This window comes from Arthrobotrys flagrans, assembly GCF_004000055.1.
Source record: "Arthrobotrys flagrans strain CBS H-5679 chromosome Unknown unitig_0, whole genome shotgun sequence".
Lineage (NCBI taxonomy): Eukaryota > Fungi > Ascomycota > Orbiliomycetes > Orbiliales > Orbiliaceae > Arthrobotrys > Arthrobotrys flagrans.
In genome coordinates, this window is record NW_027137550.1 from 6,284,574 (window position 1) to 6,305,555 (window position 20,982).

General features: G+C 46.4%; 6 protein-coding genes across 6 annotated transcripts; 4 read left to right on the top strand and 2 right to left on the bottom strand.

The window, feature by feature from the left end:
* Positions 1–11: 11 nt before the first annotated feature.
* On the top strand, positions 12–1,220 carry DFL_004858 (uncharacterized protein; the record flags this gene model as incomplete). The annotated part of the gene is made up of 1 exon (XM_067634024.1): positions 12–1,220. The coding sequence occupies one exon, from the start codon at positions 12–14 to the stop codon at positions 1,218–1,220; it is 1,209 nt and encodes a 402-aa protein (XP_067492134.1).
* Positions 1,221–1,274: 54 nt separating this feature from the next.
* On the bottom strand, positions 1,275–1,906 carry DFL_004859 (uncharacterized protein; the record flags this gene model as incomplete). The annotated part of the gene is made up of 3 exons (XM_067634025.1): positions 1,275–1,355; positions 1,437–1,782; positions 1,842–1,906. The coding sequence occupies 3 exons, from the start codon at positions 1,904–1,906 to the stop codon at positions 1,275–1,277; spliced, it is 492 nt and encodes a 163-aa protein (XP_067492135.1).
* Positions 1,907–5,855: 3,949 nt separating this feature from the next.
* Positions 5,856–7,814, top strand: DFL_004860 (uncharacterized protein; the record flags this gene model as incomplete). Its single annotated transcript, XM_067634027.1, has 3 exons — positions 5,856–7,371; positions 7,433–7,613; positions 7,679–7,814. 3 exons carry the CDS (start codon positions 5,856–5,858, stop codon positions 7,812–7,814), a joined length of 1,833 nt encoding a protein of 610 aa, XP_067492136.1.
* Positions 7,815–8,396: 582 nt separating this feature from the next.
* On the top strand, positions 8,397–11,595 carry DFL_004861 (uncharacterized protein; the record flags this gene model as incomplete). The annotated part of the gene is made up of 8 exons (XM_067634028.1): positions 8,397–8,523; positions 8,623–8,687; positions 8,777–8,941; positions 9,006–9,355; positions 9,418–10,027; positions 10,079–10,212; positions 10,266–11,484; positions 11,563–11,595. 8 exons carry the CDS (start codon positions 8,397–8,399, stop codon positions 11,593–11,595), a joined length of 2,703 nt encoding a protein of 900 aa, XP_067492137.1.
* Positions 11,596–11,996: 401 nt separating this feature from the next.
* DFL_004862 (uncharacterized protein) lies at positions 11,997–14,233 on the bottom strand (the record flags this gene model as incomplete). The annotated part of the gene is made up of 3 exons (XM_067634029.1): positions 11,997–12,110; positions 12,181–13,734; positions 13,799–14,233. 3 exons carry the CDS (start codon positions 14,231–14,233, stop codon positions 11,997–11,999), a joined length of 2,103 nt encoding a protein of 700 aa, XP_067492138.1.
* A 4,217-nt stretch (positions 14,234–18,450) lies between these two features.
* DFL_004863 (uncharacterized protein) lies at positions 18,451–19,291 on the top strand (the record flags this gene model as incomplete). The annotated part of the gene is made up of 4 exons (XM_067634030.1): positions 18,451–18,488; positions 18,787–18,851; positions 18,923–19,022; positions 19,180–19,291. The coding sequence occupies 4 exons, from the start codon at positions 18,451–18,453 to the stop codon at positions 19,289–19,291; spliced, it is 315 nt and encodes a 104-aa protein (XP_067492139.1).
* Between the last annotated feature and the right edge of the window lie 1,691 nt (positions 19,292–20,982).

The following is a 20,982-nucleotide window of genomic DNA, read 5'->3' on the forward strand; positions in this document are numbered from 1 at the left end:
CAATATTAATAATGCAACAGCCATCGAACGGCATTCTCCACGGCCGGCCGACCGACGAAGTTGTCCTGATTGACATCGTATCATCACTATCATCACCGTACTTCCTCCAGCGGAAGCCCTCAAAGGCGCCTCTCACTGTGCCGTTAGTCATTCCGGAGCCTCAGTCGGGTGAACCGTTTGATCAGGCGTTGGCGGAGCGTCATACGAAACGGAGACAATGGATCAAGACCAATCTAGCACGCCTGCAAAACGAATGCAGTCAACATCTTCCTCTACGGCTATCGGAGCAATTACAAAACACTGCGATAAACGATCCTGATGTTCAGTCAGCAAATGACGTCTACGACGGAGAACCTGATCTCCTGGCATTCCAGGAGAATTTAGGAGCAGCATGGATCTCGTACCACGATACGGATACACAAGTCGACTTGGTCCCGATATCCTTACAAGCCATATCCTTGGTCGATATCTATGGATCGATTCACTATAATCCGCTATCTAATTGGATGACGCTAAAAGTCACTATCGACAAGGAATACGAATACATGATCCCTCCGAAAACTTCTTTCCTCCTTGGTCCCTTCACGAGCACTTTACCAGTGTTCAAGGCTGCATTTGGAAAATCGTCAAATATACCGGGCTTCGACTTCATCCTTCTCGATCCACCATGGAATAACCGTTCCGCTAAACGTGCAAAACACAAGGACTCGTACAAAACTTCCACGTTCAACGTATACGACCTTTTCAAACTCAATGTCGCAGACTCTCTCTGCGACGGCGGGATAGTCGGTATCTGGATGACCAACAGCACCAAGTGGCGAACATTTCTGCTCGAAAAGCTGTTTCCAGCTTGGAAGGTGGAGATGGTAGCAGAATGGATGTGGGTTAAGATCACAGTTCACGGAGAACCGATTTTTCACCTAGAACACCCAATCCGAAAGCCGTATGAAACTCTCATACTCGCTCGACCGATAGCCGCCACGGGGCTTTCGGGCCCAGCATCGAGTAACAATAACGATAGGCAAAGTCTGCAAGATAAAGTCATATTTGCCACGCCGGATATCCATTCCCGCAAACCCTGTCTAAAGGGTATCATAGAGCCGTATTTGCCGAACCCGGATCCTCGATGTTGTGAGATATTCGCTCGGAATCTGACGGAAGGTTGGTTTAGTTGGGGGAACGAAGTGCTGAGAAGTAACTGGCGAGGTTTCTGGGCATGATTCAAGGGAATGGGATTGATATCTCTTTGTTTCTATTCGACGACTCGGCTCCCTTTATTCATGATTGTTAAGAGCATTGTTCACTAGGAAGAGTACGCAGCAGCAGATTACTGTGCCTGCGATGACCGCTCCGAGCTGTTATACGGCTTGTTAGCATCCCTAACATATCCAAGATATATAGGAATTTAAAGACGAATAAATCATTGGGGAACTTACCAACTGTGTCTTCCATCCAGTCTGTACCAACGCTACCTTCCTGCTATATTGCTTCACAGTCTTCAAGTAGTTTCCCACGCCGCAGGCAAGACTCGATATCGCGAGGAACCAGAATAACAACCCTAACGGGAATGCAATCTTCTTCTCAAGTTCTGTCGGTTCGGAGGTAAGATGGAAGGTCGTCATGATTGCAACGGAAACGATGGCAAGGTATGATGATAACCGGAGCCACGAGAGGAAGTTGCGCTCATTGGCGCAATGGTCTCTAGCATCTGAAGCTGTATTTTCGAATACTAGGGGCCCAATTAGAGGACGAGCGAGGAAGAGATTGCAATTTTCGCCGATCCTATGAGGATTTGTTAGTATATTGTTGGAATTTTGTGGATCGGAAGAGGGCGTATTTACTCATCGACGAGGACATAGTTCGTTCTATTGTCGAACGTGCCGTAGTTCCCTAATATCGACGCCATTTGCTGAGGGTTTTTAATCGTGATGATGTGTTTCGATATCCGAAAAAGCGACAATGATGGAGTTTCGATATCAATGGGCGAAAAGAAAGATGCGATCCAACATAAAAAGAAAGAGATGGCGGATCAGGCGGGGTGGAAGAGGTGGCTCTCTGATAACAGCCCGTTGTGGATATCCTTATCTCTTACAAGGTTCCTTCTCTCCCAAATTTCGTGAATATGTACAAGGAAACGAAGATATCGCAATGGTGGCTAATAATTGTGCTATACGTACAGCCGAGTGTCATGACGCAGGAATACCGCATCATCCCTTATATAAGTATAAACCAAGAGGGAAAAACCAAGACTATAAATGAAAATTGGGGTGGCGAATGAACCCAACTTTAAAAGCTTCAACTATTCCCAAAAAACCTATATATCCGGGTTATCCTTCGGTTTCCCTCTGTTTATGTTCCATATGTCGGTAAAATTTTGAATGCGCAGAGCTCGGGAAGCTTGGTCCGAAGTGGAAGTCTGTCAAGGGATGCATATGACCCAGACCAATCAGCCATCCAGCAAGGGTGAGCGGTAATTCCATGTTCTCGTTAACTTTCACAGGTCACTGATACCTGGAATACTAGTCGACGTTAGTGTACGATATGAGTCGATAGAACTGTACTCTCCGTCGAAGCAAATAAATCACAATCCTCTCATCATTTTCTCGAAAAAAAATTTCTCGTCTCGGTGTAAAGGATTTTAAACGAGAACTGTGCTGCAGATGTGGATGTACCGATATCAGCTCTACGCAGTACATGTTCGGCAAAGGGTTTGCCTGATAACCATGCAGCACAGGTTTTTATGTCCATGCAGATTCGGGTGATTTTAAAGGGCCCAGACATATCCCAACAGAGCTTGAAGAAAGGATGCAATGTTGGAAGGGATGCGATGGATTCGAATCGGATGTCGGGTTCTTGACTGGGTTGGCCTGGTCACACGACTCGCTCTCTGGTTGGCTGGGCTGTCCCCAGCTAAGCCGGTTGGCTTCGCTTTGTGCGGGGTCCATGGCCAAAGAACTCGCTGGGAACTCGGGCTAACATGACTGGACAGGATTGGTTTAAGCTCTTGCAATGGGTGCTGTGACTTGCATATGCACCACGCTGGGCTTTGTGATTGTTCACGACTCGACCCGAGTCGTGGTTTTTTTGTGGGGATATCGGGATCCGAAAGGAGAAGTTGAGGCGGCTATCAATTCCTTGTTTGACTTTAATACGTCTGGTGTTAGAGAAGCATGGCATGGGATGGATATGATCGATGACGTCCGGTGTCAGGCTGGAGTCTGGGGATATTGCAGTTCATTCCAAAGACGCATGCAAGATCTAAAAAAACTAAGCTCGATTTACGGGACGTGATTCAATGGCTTTCGGATCGAATATATCGTGCTGTTATCAGACGATAAGTTTATCTTCGATATGAGCAAGCACAGGAGAGCTCGAGACGTTCAGACGTCCCCGGCATTCTTTTTATAAGGTATACAGACGCATATACCTGGCAAAGGAAATCTTCACCGTTAATATTCTCGGGTTCAAACTAGGGAACCCTGATAGTGTTAAGATCCGGACCGTTTTTCAAAACATGTTTGTTCATCTTTGCCAATTCCTCGTTCCATTGCTCTTCTCCGATCCTGCCTTCGGACTTGAGCTCACAGATATAGCATTCGCCTTCGACTCGCTGGACGCGGGTGTTGTTGATGACGACCGCACAGTAGCAGCGATATTTGTACATGTCGAACTCGCTGAGTTCACGGAGGGTAAAATGGCGACACTGGGTTGGTATGTGTCAGACCATACGATGGAATTTGATATAAGCTGATTTGGGGATGGATTTTTGTTTATCTTTGTGAACCATTGAAAGAGCCAGCACATGATTGTAGAGGAAGCGAAAGCTTGATTCCGTCTATAGCCCAACGTAGAGCATAATCTGTCTCTTCACTAGTAGTTTGTGGCCCCGTTACCTTTATGAGCTCGAGAGTTAGAAGCAGTTGTGTATTATCTTAGGAATGGATATCCGATGGTGGGTATTGATGTCGAGAAATAATCGAGGCTGGTGTTGAGGTTGGTACCTTATCAGGAGAGGGATGCTGAGATGGAACTGCCTCTATACATTGCAAACCAAGCGAATCGTTATAATTAAACATCTCACCGGCATCACGGTTGCATTGTTTCAAAGGATTAAAAGGGACCCGACATGGGCTATACGCTTGATGTTTATAAATCTAGCCACAGGTCTTTTAGGTGATGCCTACAAACTAATATATGTTGTCTAGGTCCAGATAATCCTACTGCTATAGTTTAATATTCGTATACATACTAGAGGTCCCGGCCCGGACTATCGATCGCAGCAGTTTGATAGCATGACAGGGCCCCATAAGCTCATAATGATTGCTGAAGTAAATGGAATATAGAGCGATAAATCCGGTGATAAGGGTTAGACAAACCTTAACCGGTGGACCCAATCGGTCTCGTACCCAGTATGAAGCGGATACATGTATACATCTATACCTCAAAGTTTTATCGCCAATCATAACTAATCTACCTTGTGGTCGAAATATGAATGTACTCCCAAGATGAACAAATTATTCTGCCCGATAATGGTACCAGTGCTTAATTTCCGTCGATGATTGCAATCTGTGATTTCAACTGATCATTTTTGACCAGGATCTTTGGATATCAAGCAATACAAGAAAGTTACTTACTTATTTATATCACATCGACCGTTTTCGTTTTAATAATAATAGGAAAGGAAAAAAGAAAGAAAAAAGAGTTAAGTCTCGCACATTCTGGTAATCAACGGCATAAATGTCTCCACGACCTCAATTTAGAGTTCAAGTACAGATGTAATCGTAACAAGGGCCTACAAGAGTCCGACATATGTAACAGTAGAATACATACCTAGGCAAGTACTTGTATACACATCATTAATGTTACAAATGATGGTGCACGAGTGTATTTGCTCATGTGGCCCTATCCGGAATTCCAGTACGTATGTGTTGGCTAATGGAATTACAACATCAATGTTATCGAACCTCAGAATGGCTTAATGCTAACACTATTTTACTAGCATCGTACGATGTACGGAGCCTTGATATCGCGCAGGTTGGTTACCCCGGTTTGTTTTGTCTATTTGATACACTTTAACGAAACGGCCCGCTTTTGAATGAAGGATCTGGACAACCCTGTGCAGGTTTGATATCATGATATATGAGGGACCGGATCTCCAATAGCCCTATAATATCATAGTTGCACACAAAGACATTATCGATTAGATGATATCCTGCTACCGTCCAGTTTTGCACCCCAGGCCTGGCCGGTTCCGAAAGAGGCTCGACTGTGCAGTTCGCCAGATACTTTCAATCGATCCATGGAACCTGCAGCCTAATTGCTGTTAGCCTAAGGCCTAAACCGAAACAGCGGGGTCGGAGGCGGCCTCTTTTCGTACCAGCGGCAGCTAAGCTGGGCTGGGCCACCTTATCGACTAGGTTTTACTGGTCGATAGGTCATCTCCGTGCACTTGGATTCCAACATGGGCAGCACCAATGCGTCAAACCTTGCAAGCGACAGGCCTGGCAGGGTAGGGATTGAAGGCAATGATACAAAAATTATGAAATTGGAACTCCACAGCGATGCCGCGATCGCCTCTTATCACATCTGAGACCTGCATTCGCTCTTTTTTTTTTTTTTTTTCGGTGAACTCCCTCCTCGGGAAGAAATTCGATTTTGATCCTTCTCAAATTTATTCCTTGGCTGAGCGCATTTCATTGAAACTTTTTCTCTCTTCCTTCCTTCACCTTCTGAAACTTGATGTTGTGTAACAAAAGCCAAAGTTATTTCGTTCCTACTGCATCTTCAACGGTCAAAGTTATCGATGTTACCTCGAAAAAATTCTAGGTAAATTTATTCGATACTGATACACCGCCATGTCCACCTTGTCCAAGTCCGCCCCGACGAGGAGCCCTGTCTCGATCCCGAACTCCCCGTTCGCCGATACAGATGATGAGCCTGAGGACGTTGAAGAAACAGCTGGTTTAACAATCACAGTCGATCCCAATCATCAACTTGGAGGCCCCGTCCGGCGAGCGTCTATAGTATGCGGGTCGTTGATCACACGATCGGCTTTGATATCGTCATCGCCGCTGCCACAGAGCTTCATTACCAGCACAGAGCGAGAACAAATCTTGGAAGATGAACGAAGTTTACTGCGCGATAACCACATACTGCCCAGAAAACGATCGATTCATGGGCTTCCATGGCAGCAGAGACCGCATGATACGACTGAAAGCGATCCACTGTTACCGCATGCAGGACCAAGCAGTGGAGATTCCGACATTCTCGCCGCTAATGTGGATCCGACGGTTAAGTGGAAGGACAGCGTCGAGGCTGGGAAGATCACAACAACCTGGCAGAGGGAGACAAAAGTGCTGGCGAGGTACTCGGGGCCGCTGATAGTAACATTCTTACTACAGTACTCCTTGACCGTAGCAAGTGTGTTTTCAGTCGGCAAGCTTGGGACGAACGAGCTGGCGGCTGTGAGTTTGGCATCTATGACTAGTAATATTACCGGGTATACAATCTACCAGGGTCTTGCTACGTCGTTAGATACCCTCTGTTCTCAGGCTTATGGCTCGGGCAAGAAGAAGCTTGTTGGACTGCACATGCAGAGGTGCTTTTGGTTTCTTTTGCTTATTACTATCCCCATCGGTACTGTTTGGCAGTTCAGCGAGCAGATCTTAAGGCCTATTGTGCCTGACCCCGAACTTTGCAGATTAGCTGGAGGATATCTTCGAGTTCTGGCCTTTGGGGCGCCAGGATATGCAGCATGGGAGGTTGGCAAGCGTTTCGTTCAAGCGCAGGGTATCTTTATGGCAGCTACATACATTCTTCTAATATGTGCGCCGGTTAATGCCTTGTTGAACTACCTCTTGGTCTGGCATCCAGTTATTGGATTTGGATTTTTGGGCGCACCGACTGCTGTGGTCATCACGAATTGGATGATGCCTTTGTTCCTATTCCTTTATGTTGTATTCGTTAGAGGATCGGAGTGCTGGGGAGGGTTTTCGAAGAAGGCAATTGCGTTTAAGAGCTGGGGTCCTATGGTCAAGCTGGCGCTTCCCGGGCTCATCATGATTCTATCCGAGTTCGTGGCCTTTGAGCTCCTGACTTTGGCAGCAAGCTATTTGTCTACAAGGCATCTTGCGGCGCAGAGCGTCCTTGCGACCTGTACATCCGTCACATTCCAGATCCCATTCGCTCTCTCTATCGCAACATCGACTCGGGTCGCGAACTTCCTTGGGGCCACATTGGGAGATGCAGCGAAGACATGCTCTCAAGTCGCTCTGTGGGGTAGCACGCTACTTGGCATTGCCAATTTGACACTGTTGACCACGACGAGACATGATATCGGCAAGATGTTTAGCGATGACCCGGTTGTTATTAGTGAGTACCTAATCGACATAGATTTTCTACGGTTGCTTGAAGCTAATCTGGGGAAAAATAGAACTTGTTGCCGACACGCTCCCCATTTGCGCCTTGTTCCAGCTCTGGGACTCCTTAGCAGCTGCGGCAGGCGGTATTCTCCGAGGACAGGGCAGACAAAAAATCGGAGCCTGGGTCAATCTCGCTGCGTACTATATCCTGGCACTGCCGTTTTCGTTCTTTGCCGCGTTCAAACTTGGATGGTAAGGATTCCAAAGGTATCCAAATTATACACCGAACAAAACAGACTAATGTATGATCTTGACAGGGGACTTTTGGGACTTTGGTCTGGTGTCAGCTTTGCCTTATTATTGGTGGCTATAACCGAGACGGTGTTTATCATGAGGACGAAGTGGCATGCAATGGTCTCCGAGGCCCATGAGAGGCTACGGGAGGAGCACTAGGAGTATGCGTGGTAAACGTATGTGTACGATATCACGACACCGGTTAGAGAAAAGTTGAGGGTTTTTACATATCTGCATCAGTAGCATGTACCTAGCTCTCATTCTTTTGCATGATATCAGGTTTGCATTGCATTTGTATGGATTATCGGGTCTAGTTTTCAAGCATTGCACCTACTGTATATCAGAACTCAAGTGTTTCTACAAAATCTTTAGATACCTCCAGCAATTCCATTAGAATATTTTGAACCGCAATCCATAAGGGGAAATCATGTAAAATAGAGCATCTCGAGATGTATCATCCTGGCTGACATAATCTTAAGCTGCGTCGTCATTCGCCTTGCGTTGAGTGTGCTCGGATTTCAAAGCCCCAAAAATACCTACACCAAACTACCACAAGGTAACTGCACCCGCCATTCCCAAAACCTCGCCACTCCACCATCCTTCAATACCGCAAGCTCCAACTCCATCGAAGACGCGTCGCCTTTGAAGTCCATCGTATTACCCTTGCGATATAGCGTCAACGATACCGTATAATAACCCCTCTTCTCCAAATCCTCGTCTCCAGATTACCCACTTCCCAACATGGCAAACGAGGATGGATCCGGCCCCGTCGACAAGGGCAAGGCAAAGGCTGTCGACCCACCAAAGAAAGATGATGTCGTGATGAAAGATGCAAATGCTAAAGATGCAAAGGGGGAGCCGAAAGAAGGTGGGATGTTTTTGACACCGTCCCACGGAGGAAACGTAGCTCGTGAGAGCTACTGAAGCTAGGGGAGCTCGGAAACGCTGATACCTTATCGTGGAACAGAGGAGCTATCGGAAGAAGACCAGCAGCTCAAGTCGGAGCTTGACATGCTAGCGGAACGGTTAAAGGTGAGAACCAACGTGTTCTCGGTCGATTGCTTGATTGTCACCTGCGGAGGTGAAGCTGACTCTATGGTGGCGTCCCGCGTGTCATACAGGAATCCGATTCAAACCTTTACAAGCCAGCCTTGGAAGCCATCAAGAACTTTATACGGACATCTACTTCGTCGATGACCGCCGTCCCTAAACCGCTAAAGTTCCTGAGACCTCATTATGATGACCTTACAGGGCTGTACGATACGTGGAAGAATGACGATGATAAGGTACACCTCTTGATATTAGCTCGTGCACATTCAAGAACCGCGTCTAATGCTCTTTTGGCAATAGTTAATGCTTGCAGACGTTCTTTCCGTACTCGGTATGACATACTCGGATGACGATAGACAAGAATCGCTGAAATATCGATTATTATCACCCACGGACGATATCGGCGGGTGGGGTCACGAATACGTCCGACATCTAGCATTGGAAATTGGAGCGCTGTTCAACAAACGTCAGGAAAAGGAGGAGGATACTCAAGATATCTCCGACTTGGCTTTATCTCTCATCCCGTATTTCTTATCGCACAACGCCGAGGCCGATGCTGTCGATTTGTTGAGTGAGTTGGAGATGATCGAGGTGCTACCGAAATATTTGGATGAGAACACATATGCTAGGGCGTGTCTTTACATGGTCAGGTACGGGCCATAAATTTTGAGGCATATGGATTTCCAGGGTGTTAACGTTATTATTCCTCTAGCATGGTCAACTTATTACCTTTCCCTGAAGACATCGCATTCCTTCGAACCGCGCACGACATCTACAGACAATACAACAAACTTACACAAGCTCTCGTTCTTGCCATCCGACTCAATGATCATGACCTTATCCAAGATGATTTTGATTCTACCGAGGATCTGCTCGTCCAAAAGCAAATGGCTTTTATAATCGCGCGTCAGCAGATCTCTCTAACGCCAGCAGAAGACGACGAAGTCGCCGAATGCTTGACCAACAGCAAACTATCAGCGATGTTCCAATACATGGCTAAGGAGCTTAACTTGGCCGACCCTAAAACTCCAGACGACATCTACAAAACACATCTAGAACACCAGAGGGGTGGGGCGTCCAGCAGTGTGGATTCCGCACGACACAACCTTGCTTCCACATTCGTAAACGCATTTGTCAACGCTGGATTCGGTCAGGACAAGTTGATGTTGGTCGAGAATGAGGCAAGCCCATGGGTGTACAAAAACAAGGATCTCGGAAAGCTATCCGCCGCCGCGTCGATCGGTCTCTTAATGCAATGGGATGTCGAGATGGGTCTGTCGAGTATTGACAAGTATACCTATGTCGACGAAATTCCAATTCGAGTACGTTTAATTCGATTGATAGAATCATATGGCAAACTAACGAGAATATAGGCTGGTGCTCTCTTGGGTATTGGGTTGGTGAATTCCGGAACCAGAAGCGAATCGGAACCGGCACTTGCTCTGCTAGCAGAACCAGCCGTTTTGGAGCATGACAATCCAAACATTAGAATGAGCGGAATTATGGGGTAAGACGCTCGCCCCGATTGCCGTAGAAGCTTCCGCTAACTTTTATTTTTAGTCTGGGTCTTGCTTATGCGGGTTCTCACCGTTCCGATATTGCAGATTTCATCACCCCTCTCCTCAGCGATAGCAACAACCAGCTTTGCGCCCTCGCTGCTCTCTCCCTCGGTCTTATTTTCGTCGGCTCTTCTAATGGCGATATTTCCTCCTCTATCCTTGAGATCCTCTTCACACGTGAACCTGCCGAGCTGAAGGACAAATGGTCACGCTTCCTATCACTGGGTCTCGCTCTGCTCTTCGTTTCCCGCCAGGAAGAAGCCGAAACCACCATTGAGACCCTCAAAGCTATTGACCATCCTTTCTCCAAGCACACTCAAGTCCTCGTCAACGCCTGCGCCTATGCCGGTACCGGTAACGTCCTGAAGATCCAACAGATGCTACATCTTTGCAACGAACACATCGACAAGGACAACAAGGATAAGGACGGCAAGGAATCGAAGGAAGGAGATGATATCTTCCAGTCTTACGCCGTTCTTGCTATTGCCTTGATCGCCATGGGAGAAGATGTTGGCCAGGAAATGGTTCTCCGCCAATTCGGCCACCTTATGCACTACGGTGAAGGTGTTATTCGAAAGGCCGTTCCGCTAGCCATGGGTCTTCTATCTACCTCGAACCCACAAATGCGCGTCTACGACACCCTCTCCAGATACAGCCACGACAACGACAATGACGTTGCCTTGAATGCTATCTTCGCGATGGGTCTCGTCGGTGCCGGTACAAACAATGCAAGATTAGCCCAGTTACTACGAAGTCTTGTGAGCTACTACCACCGTGACGAAAACGCTTTGTTCATGGTTCGCATCGCACAAGGTTTGTTGCATATGGGTAAAGGTACCATCGGCATAAACCCATTCCATGCCGACAGACAGGTCATGTCTCGGGTCAGCGTTGCAGGTTTGCTCACCGTACTCGTGAGTCTTGTTGACGCCAAGAGCTTTATTCTGTCGGATGCACATTACCTGCTGTTCTTCCTTGTTCCGGCCATGCAACCGAGATTTTTGGTCACTCTGGATGAGGATTTGAAGCCGTTGGCTGTGAATGTGAGAGTCGGACAGGCTGTTGATGTTGTCGGACAGGCTGGTCGGCCGAAGACTATCACTGGGTGGCAGACGCAGAGCACACCTGTACTTCTGGCATATGGTGAGAGGGCAGAGTTGGAGGATGAGCAGTATATTTCTTTGGCTAGTAGTATGGAGGGTTTGGTGATTTTGAAGAAGGTATGTTCTTTAAACCATGGGTGACATTCGATCCTGGTATGCGCCGTTTGCTAACAGTTGATTCCTTCTATCCTATAGAACCCTGAATGGGAGGCGGAGCAGGATTCGTAGGACTTTGTTTATTGATTGATAGAAACAAAACAAAAAAAGAAAGAAATCATTTTGTTATTGCCTCTCATGTAAGTATAGTAGCTTATCGGATGGGAGCGACCAGCTAGGCTATATAGAAATCGGTATCGGTAGTAAACAACCATTCCATCCTTATTTTGCAGAGCCTTCCTTCTGCAATGCTGTTGAATTGTAATTCAATCAAAAACAAACACCACATACTTTTTTTCAGAGGACTTCACAGTCTCGGCACTAGACAGAGGACTTCAGTAATTCAAGGTTCTTTAAATTCCATAACACTTTTGCTTTTGTCTATTCCATTTCTGTTGCTAAGAAAATAATATCATACAATGCTTTTGGGTAAAACGCTACTGTACATGTTTCAAGATCTCGATAAAGGGAAATTATATTTCTTCCCTCTCTGCGGTTTTGTATTTGATGAACTCGGTAAGGTTGATGAGAGCCTCGTCTGCACTCTCTCGAAGCTCGAATCGCGTGCGTCTGTCGACTTTCTTAGCCTGTGCAAGATCGGTCATAGTTAGTATTTATACCGTATAAATATTCTTGGTTGTAAGGATTATATCGTACCATGGCTCTCACCCTGGCGACAAAGCTCCTGAGATACTTCAAAAACCCGAGTTTCACGAAGACTTCTTCATCGTAATCACGATCCGCATCGTCGTAGACGTCATACACAGCGTTCAAGCACTCGATAATTACTTCCGGGGCGGGTAAATCTACCGGTTCCGCGTCACCATAGAATGGTAATTTGTTAACGGTGGTCATGAAGAAGGTACCCAATTCCTTGTTGACTTGGATTCGTTCGGTCCCCTGGCATCGTGCGAGGTTTGAAAGAACCTTGATGCAGGCGACTTTGAGTGGGATAGAAGTCGTAGCGTTGTATAAGGCTAAGAAGGATTTATGTTGGTTATTTGAGACAGAGACCGATTGTGTGAAGGCCGTGGTGTGGGTCGCGAGGTCTGTGATTTTTTCCGCAAGTTTGATATCTGCTGAGTTGGAACAAAGGATCGGAGTTATAAGAGTGTTCCAGATTTCGTGAGTAACGGGGAGGTAGGATTCCTGAAGAGATTGAGGGAGGGTGAGTTTGCATTTGTAGGTTTTGGAGGAAAGGAGGGCGAAAGCGCGGGCGATGGAAGAGAGGAGAGATATCGTGGTGAGTTTTATGTTGCGTTCTGGTTCTGAGGATGGAGTCGAGGTAGCTATAGGGAGTACGGCGGGTATTGTGGCGATGAGGAGGAATTCGAGCTCTGGGGAATCGAATGGCTTTTTCCCAGATGCGCGAGCTGTAGTTCCTTCTTCGCCAGTGACCATGGCCATGTCCGCTCCAAGGTCGTCAGGGAGTTCTTCGTCTGAGGCTTCCTCATCATCATCATCGCCGCCATGATTATGATCATCTCCATCCCCTTCACCGTACTCGTCCTCCTCCGGAAGCTCATCATAACCCATTTCCAAATCCGAAAGGGGGCTGTCGCTATTGCCACGAGCTCTGCGCTGGATACCATTGGTATTACCAGGAGCGTTGTGGCCAAATGTTTCGACTGTACGGTCCGCTACATCAGCGAGGGTCTCCAAGGATAGAAATAGTCCCTGTTGTTCGTCCTGAGACGGTGATTGCTTTGAGAGAACAGCTCGAATGATAGCTGTTAAAGGTGCAATCAGCCGTGCATCGGCGATTTTATTATCTTCAGCAAAGTCGTCGGCGAAGGCGAGGCTTTGGGATATAACATTATGCAGCGTACTGCAAGCAGCCGCAATCTTCAAGGGGGCTTCCTCAACTTTTCCGGTGTACAGTCTCATCAGATTTTTTACGAACTCCAGGTCCTTAGTCAGCAGGTCGTAGGCAATCTCATTCTGATCCGTAACCCTGTCGAGTAGGATAATAGCCGCAATTTGAACATTTTCGGGGACTGATATTTTATGTCCATTGATTTTCAGGCACAGTAAGGTGGAAGCCAGTATGAGTATGTCTTCGTTCGATAGCCTGTTAAGTATCTCTTTTGTAGTTTCGCTCAGCTTTGTGAGTAGTGAGAGAACACTGCTTGTGTAGTCCCATAACAAGGTTTGAGCGGCTGGCGATAGGGCTTTAGGTTGTGTAGCTAGAGTATGAACCCCGGATTTGATCTGGGATATGAGGTTAGTAAGGTTTCCACTTGTCTCGAACTTTCTAGGAAGAAGTTCCACCAACCGTATTGATAGCTCCGCGGATTTTTTTAAAGATACCCTTCCTGTACAAGTGCAGGGAGATATCGTATCCTTCGTATAAGACAATTTTGTTCAGAAGAGCCCATCCGGCTGTATTAACCTCCTGGGAGGAGTCCGCCAAGACCTTCTCGAGGATGGTTTGGATAATATGCTGTTTCAATAGCAGTTTTCGGCAAACTGGGTCTTCTACGATGGAACAAGCTGCGACGAGGTGCTGTCTTCGTTCAGCCGGGGACGCGGCTTGGATTCCCGAGATGATCGGTAGGACTTTTTGGTCCCGTAGGATTTCGGCTTCTGCAGAGTTTACAGAAATGTCGGATTGAGGATTCGCCCAGGAAAAGAATGTTGTAGCGGAGGATTTACGGCCGGCACGAGGCTCGGGCTGCTTTCTTCGTTTTTTGGCGGTATCGTTGACCATTGTTGATAACTGTTTGATGTTGATGTCCTGGGGTCGATGTTGATGAGGTAGTTTGTGGTAAATTATTCGAAGCTGTCGCAGAAGTTTTGGGTTGGAGCGCAGGAAAGGGAAATAATTTTTGCAGGGGTCCATTGGACTGAGAGCGAAGCTTATCGATAAGCCGGCAACACACAGGCCGTTTCAAGTTCAACATGCGGCTCTGCTTGGCCTCCTCACGGTATATGCCATGTATAAGATTTATGTACATATCGATATCTCGACAATGCAACCAGACTAACCCTCAAAAACTACAGATGGATTCCGAACTTGTGCCTTCGGGTACATGGACTTGCTGACGAGTCTTCCGGTTTACTTCTGACAATCACTGGGGTACCCTCGTTTCTTCGACCCGTCCCGCAGTGGATTTTTGTATAGAATCCCTGCAGCTTCGATAGCTAGACTAGTCGACTACCTAGACACTTCTCATGTCTGCAATTGCATACTGCGCTGTCGAGGTTTAAATTTAATCACTCACGAAAACTACGATGGGATCACCGACAGACGTGCGATTTCCATCCCGAGGTTAACATACCGGGTCCTTTAAATCCGTCGAAATCCGTCAACCGGCTTTGCACGGGAACGCATAACTGGGCCGAGAACGCTTGGTGGTCTGGTCTTGAAGGTCCGGAACGAACCCTGTAAGTATTTGAGCTTGCAAGTCTTGGGTGCATGTCTTTGTCGCCCTAGACACCTTGGGATATTCTCAGATTTTGGTACATACGATACATGACTAGTAGGCTGACTATGGCTGGTCCGGGACTTGAAATGCATGTAATGTAACTACAAGTCCTCTCTTCATCCCTAGCTCCGTCGTTCAAAGTGGAGAAGAAGAGGTGAATCCTGAAAGCCCTCCTTGCTCGTCGGCATTTTAGTCCCCCCGTTTCTTCGAAACCGTTTCCATTATGTACTTACTTGTGGTATAGTACAGCGGTTCGGTTGCATGATCATGCTTCAAGCAGAGGGTTGCAGCCATCTTTTTTTCATTTCAAGATGCTTGCAGTTCGAGCTTGCATTCCACCTATACTAGACCCTTCCTATCGATTCCTGCTCTAGCTCAAACAACAGAAACGAGCTCTTCTTGATCTTGCAAGCTCTTATTATTTCATGATCCCGGCCAGTTTTTCGGTCATGTCTGATATAGATGCCGTGATAATAACGATATGATATGATATGATGCAAGAGACCCCGCCAAGGACAAAATCGAGATTTGGTGGCCGGTGGTAGAGAATCGTTTCGGCTTTGTTAGTTCCGCACCGCTGAGACGTTTGGATTTTGTTCCGGTTAATTCGTTCAACAGTCTTGTCTATGTAGTTTCCAGCCAACGGCCTTGCAGAAAAGCTTCAGAAAATGAGGGGTCAAAGCTCAAATCTTCAAGTGGAAGTAAGAACTCAGGGATTAGTTCAGGTCCCAGAAATTTCGAACAGCCGGTCCCCACTTGGCTTTCTTTTGAGGCGAGCAGGCGGAGTCGGATCACAATTAACCCAGTCCAATTTCAGCCCTCTCGCTCCCTGGACTTTTCTCCGAGTGGCCGAATATTATCAGATGCTAACGGACAAGCTTCTTGGGACGTAGTACCTCCTGTTTGTTAGCACATACACGTATATTTCGCACCCCACTCTGGTTTGTTTCGAATATGGTGCTTTTGACATGTCGTTCCGATTCGAACGGAAAAACATCCTTGTCTCACGGCATTCTTTGGATCTTCCCACCGTTGACTCGGCACGGCCTGGCCTGGGACGTAGACGAACACGAAGTGAAGCGATTGGTAAAAGAGCCGGAAAGCCAGAGGCTTGCAAATCGCCTGATGAACATGCATATAATGTACATTAACCATGCCTGTTATCATAATAAAACATGAGAAAATAAGGGCTCCACATGCGCCACCGCGCATTACCCTGACGCTTGCTCGCCTGTTTAGCTTGGGTAGGACAGAGGAGGAGGAGAGAGCGTGGCAACCCAGTTGATATGTATGCAGCACTTCGATTCGAGTTCTTGTGCAGTACAGCAGCTTCAACCTTTTCAACTCCGACGAGCATGCACATGGCGATGGGTTTTTCCCGTTTAACCCTGGCCATGGCCTCTGGCATGATTAAAGTGGAAATGTAACCCTGGCCACCAGTTAATTCCGCTCTCGACGTTTGCCTAACATGCAAGATTTTATTTTCTTCCGTTCTCTCTCAGGTCGCAGCAGATATGGATCATATCAATTGCTATATTTCAGGCATCGTCGACGAGGACGTCAACCGAGATTTGGTCTTCCGACGCTCGTCCTTCGGATCATATAATTGTAATACAATAAAAATTATCCAACGGGGCCGATGTTACACGGCTTCCGGCAGGGTATCATCTTTCTCTTTCTTTCTTTCTTTCTTTCTTTCTTTCTTTCTTTCAAAGGAAAACATCAGAGGCTCGAATCCGCCTCGGCCTCGATGTTTTCCCTTGTCGAAATATCTGACTAGATTATGGATGGCAACCACAACAGAATGTCATCTCCAGCAACCTCTAGTCTCAAACAATCCTTGCAACCCGTCGAAACCTTTTGTTTCTCCACTTGCTCCACAGTTCAAGCTGAGAAATATACCCGGAATCGCCTTTGTTTCCCCTTGACGAAATTAACATGCTTACAATTGTGGGTTAAGACGGTGACAAGAAGGGAAAAACCGGGCTGTGCTTGATTGATATTCACACGGCGGCGGCGAAACAACAGGTGAACAATTAACTGAGTGTGTGTGCGTGTATGATGACGATGTGTGAAGTCGTTGGAAAGGTGATATCGAACGAGGTGCTACTTATATTAACGATTTTAACCGTCTTATATGGAGCTAGTTTGGAATATTAATGGGTCCCAGAAAGTGAATACACCCTTGTTCCCTACATACCCACCAGGAACGCACGCATGGAACAGAAAAGAAGCCAAAGATAAAAATTCTGCAAACGTCAAGGTTTCGCGTTCCTTGTTCCGCTCAGGCCAGGGAGGTTGGGGCTTAATATTCGAGCGACGGGAGATGAAGAGACAAGAGTGCGTGAAGGAGGTTCCGTGGATTTCTTGATCATGAGCTTAAAAGGCTAGAGGTCGAACGCCCGGATTGGCTTCCTTTTTCCTTCGGCCGTGCATATACCAAACTATCCGATTCTACTTGCTTGACCTAGTTATCTATCTATCCATATTTCTTGTACGGACTCCTCTTTGGTTGTTTCTTTTTAATTTTGGGGGGATTGTTTTTGATTTGAAGCCGTTCTATTCTAAATTCTTCCCCAAAGTTCTAGGCCTTTGAAACAGACCGGTGCTGGCTGGGAGCTCTAACCACTCGGCGTGCTAACGAGCTGCTTATTACCGGCTTAGTGCTTGGGTATCTTAGCTCGGTCAGGCCAGTTTCTTGTTTCTGAAAATAGCTGAAGCAAAACAGGTCAACAGGCATACGAGAAATAGAGAGAGCTCAAGGATAAATACCAGAGCAGGAACAGGCGACCCAAATTCTCCTGCGAACATTCGATTCCAGATTCGATCGGTATCCCCGAGGAGCCAGAACAATCTCCTCCCAACATAGCCGGTTCCAGGCGACGGTGCCTGGAAAGCTAAGCGTTCCAGAAGCAGCCTGCGGTCAAAAGGGAACGAAATCTGAGGGAAACGCCGAAGGAAGGAAGGAAGGGGAGCCTTTTTTTTTTTTTTTTTTTTGAGGAAAGAAAAGAAAAAAAAAAAAAGACGAAAAAAAAAGAAGAAAAAAACCAACTTTTGCATAATAGCGAAAATCCATCTCTAAACCTTCCCCCGCGGCATCATTTCTCGTTCTCATTCTTTTTCTTGTTCTTGTCTTTCTTATTTTATTTTATTTTATATTGTCTTTATTTTATTTTTATTTTTTATTTTTTATTTTTTATTTTCGACCTTTCTGATTATAGAGCTCATCGCATACGTCCAAAAGAAGAAGGCGTTTATTTTGACATCACTTCACTCTTTGACGGATACAATATTGTCTTCCTCTTTTTTTTTTCAGATATTCTTTCGTCAGCATCTGTCTAAGCCATATAGCCGACAGTACCTCACAGCCACTCAAGCAGTCCATTGCACCACATTCTCAACTTGTTAGCAATTCGGACGATCAACACCCACACAGAGAGAAGCTTCTCACATACACGTTTACGGCGCGGTTCGGACGTCAGGGAACAACCCAGCAAAAATGGATGCAGCTGGTATATCAAAAACCTTGGATGCAATGTAAGCCTCCCTCGTCTCGTCTCCTTCCCCGGATTGTTACACGCTTTCTTGGCTTGCTTCTACTCCCAATTCTGTGGGAAAGAGGCTTAAGGATGGAATGTATGTATGTATGGGGGTATCGTACTTGCCTCCCCGATACGCTACGCGAGGTTGTAGCTTTCGGGGAGTTGAAATGATATGGGGTATTACTACATGCATACAATCCGCAACAACAAAACTTTCAAGTTTTACTTTTCTGGGGGAGAAAAAATTAGTCTGTGGGTGTGATCCAGCTGACAGTGAACAAAACGACCAATAGGATGACATCGCCGCATGTCATCGGGGCCCTGATCATAGATTCGACCTCCGGGTTATGTCTTGGCTGTTCGTACCACTTCCCGAATCATCATTTCAAAAACACTCTTGCTAATATTTATATCTTTCAAAAATTATAGCTCGAGGAAAAGCCACAGAAGCCGATGCTACATATCTTACAATTGCCGCGAGGTCGGCATTGAAGAAGGACAGCATTGGTGCCGTCCTGCACAAAGACTCGTACGTAATGGATATCCCCCAGCTCCCAACTGTCTCATGCACAGGAGGGGAAATAAAAAACTTTCAATGAGGGTTTTTTAGAAGCAAACTTTTCGGAGCTTTGGTGCCTTAAGTTTCAGCACGGACATGTACTAATCCTTTGGCCCGGGTACTATAGGAAGGTACTACTGAGGAAAGGAAACAACGGCGTTCTTGTCGCGATATACAAGGACAAGTCAGCACCAGATGATACCGGGAGCAGTGCGGCCACAAGCTTTGCGTCCATCTGAGAGCTCTCGAGCTCCCGCTTGTGCGACCCTATATACATAATATTACTTCAAAGCTTCCTTCCCGTCTAGTTGGATATTGGGCTCTCTCTCTCCATCATTCTTCTATCTTTTTCTCTCTCTTTCCATTACTATTTCTAATGATCTGGATCACACGACAACTTGCCTCATCATCACTCATCCATTGTCCTTCTGTTCTCTTTTCTCTCTCTTTTCATATCCTTCAAAATCTAGTTCACGAAAATCTCTCCGCTGCTTTTAATCGGGTTCTCATTCTCATTCTCATTCTCATTATCTTTTCTTTTCTTTTCTTTTTTTCGGGTTAAAGAGGGGTTCGGGATGGAAAAAATTTTATCCAAAATATAGACCGTTGTTTTTGATATTTCTTGCTATCTGTTCAAGTTTGATTCCAGTCCACGAATTGAATTTACTGGAGGCCATGCATGGTTATATCGTGATGGTTTCCTAGGTGCTATCTTTCTTGGGCGGTGTCTGCTGATATTTGCTTTATCTCTTTTATTTTCTTTATTCTTTTTGCTTTAGCTATAGACTCCTACCCATTGCTGCTGCTATTATTATTACTGCTCAGCCCGACTACTACTTGTTATTCGAGGGCGGTTTCTGCTGGCCATTGACTGATTCGCTCCTGTTTGATACAAATTAAATTAATGGAACTGGTTACGACGGTACGTATGCACGCTTATAAGTGCAGACCGCCCGTGTGCGCCCTGCGGGTGTGTACGCATGCACATCCGCGCCGCAGTAACGTTATATGTTACCCAGCAAGAGTGCCGGTATAACATAAGGCTGAGTCCCAGAATGCCGGTCTGTGGGAGTATAGCATTGTACGACGTCACCGTCCCGTATAAGCGCATAGGACTTGATATCCTTAGCGGGTAATCAAATTTGATCGTTCATGTCTAAGAAAAGAAAAAAAAAAAAAGTATAGAACTACCGGGACCCCTTTCTTCCGGGCTTCCATGTGTACCTCGTAGCTGGTGATTGTATTTGAGCTTCTATTCGCTGGGTCGTCATAAACGTCCAGGGGCCGGAAGCAAGCGGCATCCACTGGCTCGTTTAGTTGGTTTTTGGCTTGGAAAAGACAAGGACAGGACAAGGACAGGCCAGGAAACACAAGACAGGACAAGACTTCACAACAACAACCAAGGTAAGACTGAGACTCTCCCTCTTTCTTCCCTTCCACAACAACCATCATCATTCATCAACCTTACCATCATCGCCATCATCACCACCATCACCACCATCGCCCGCCTCGACCACTCCGACCGAGACGACACTATCCATCTCTGCCGAAGGTATCTTCACTTTATACCTTTCCGGCAGTTTCCGACACCTATACCCTTCCTAAGCGCCGTCTTTTTTCCCTTTCTCGGACTCGTGCATACCAAACTTCAGACTTCATCGAATTCGCATTCTCTAGGCCACGAGAGATACACGGATCGATCGGACGAGACCACGAGCAAGGACAAGTTGATAGTCCGAGATCATTTCTCTTCTCCACTATAATCGTCTGGTCTACTATTTTTAGCGCATCCAGTTCCCTAGCTCTTCCGAAAAACACACTCGTCATCAAAACGAAAGTCGAGAGCAAATAATCACTCCCTTTCTGACATCCCACGATCCGCCATGTTCTCTCTATCCCGGATATTACTGCCGCGACCGAAGGTTACCCC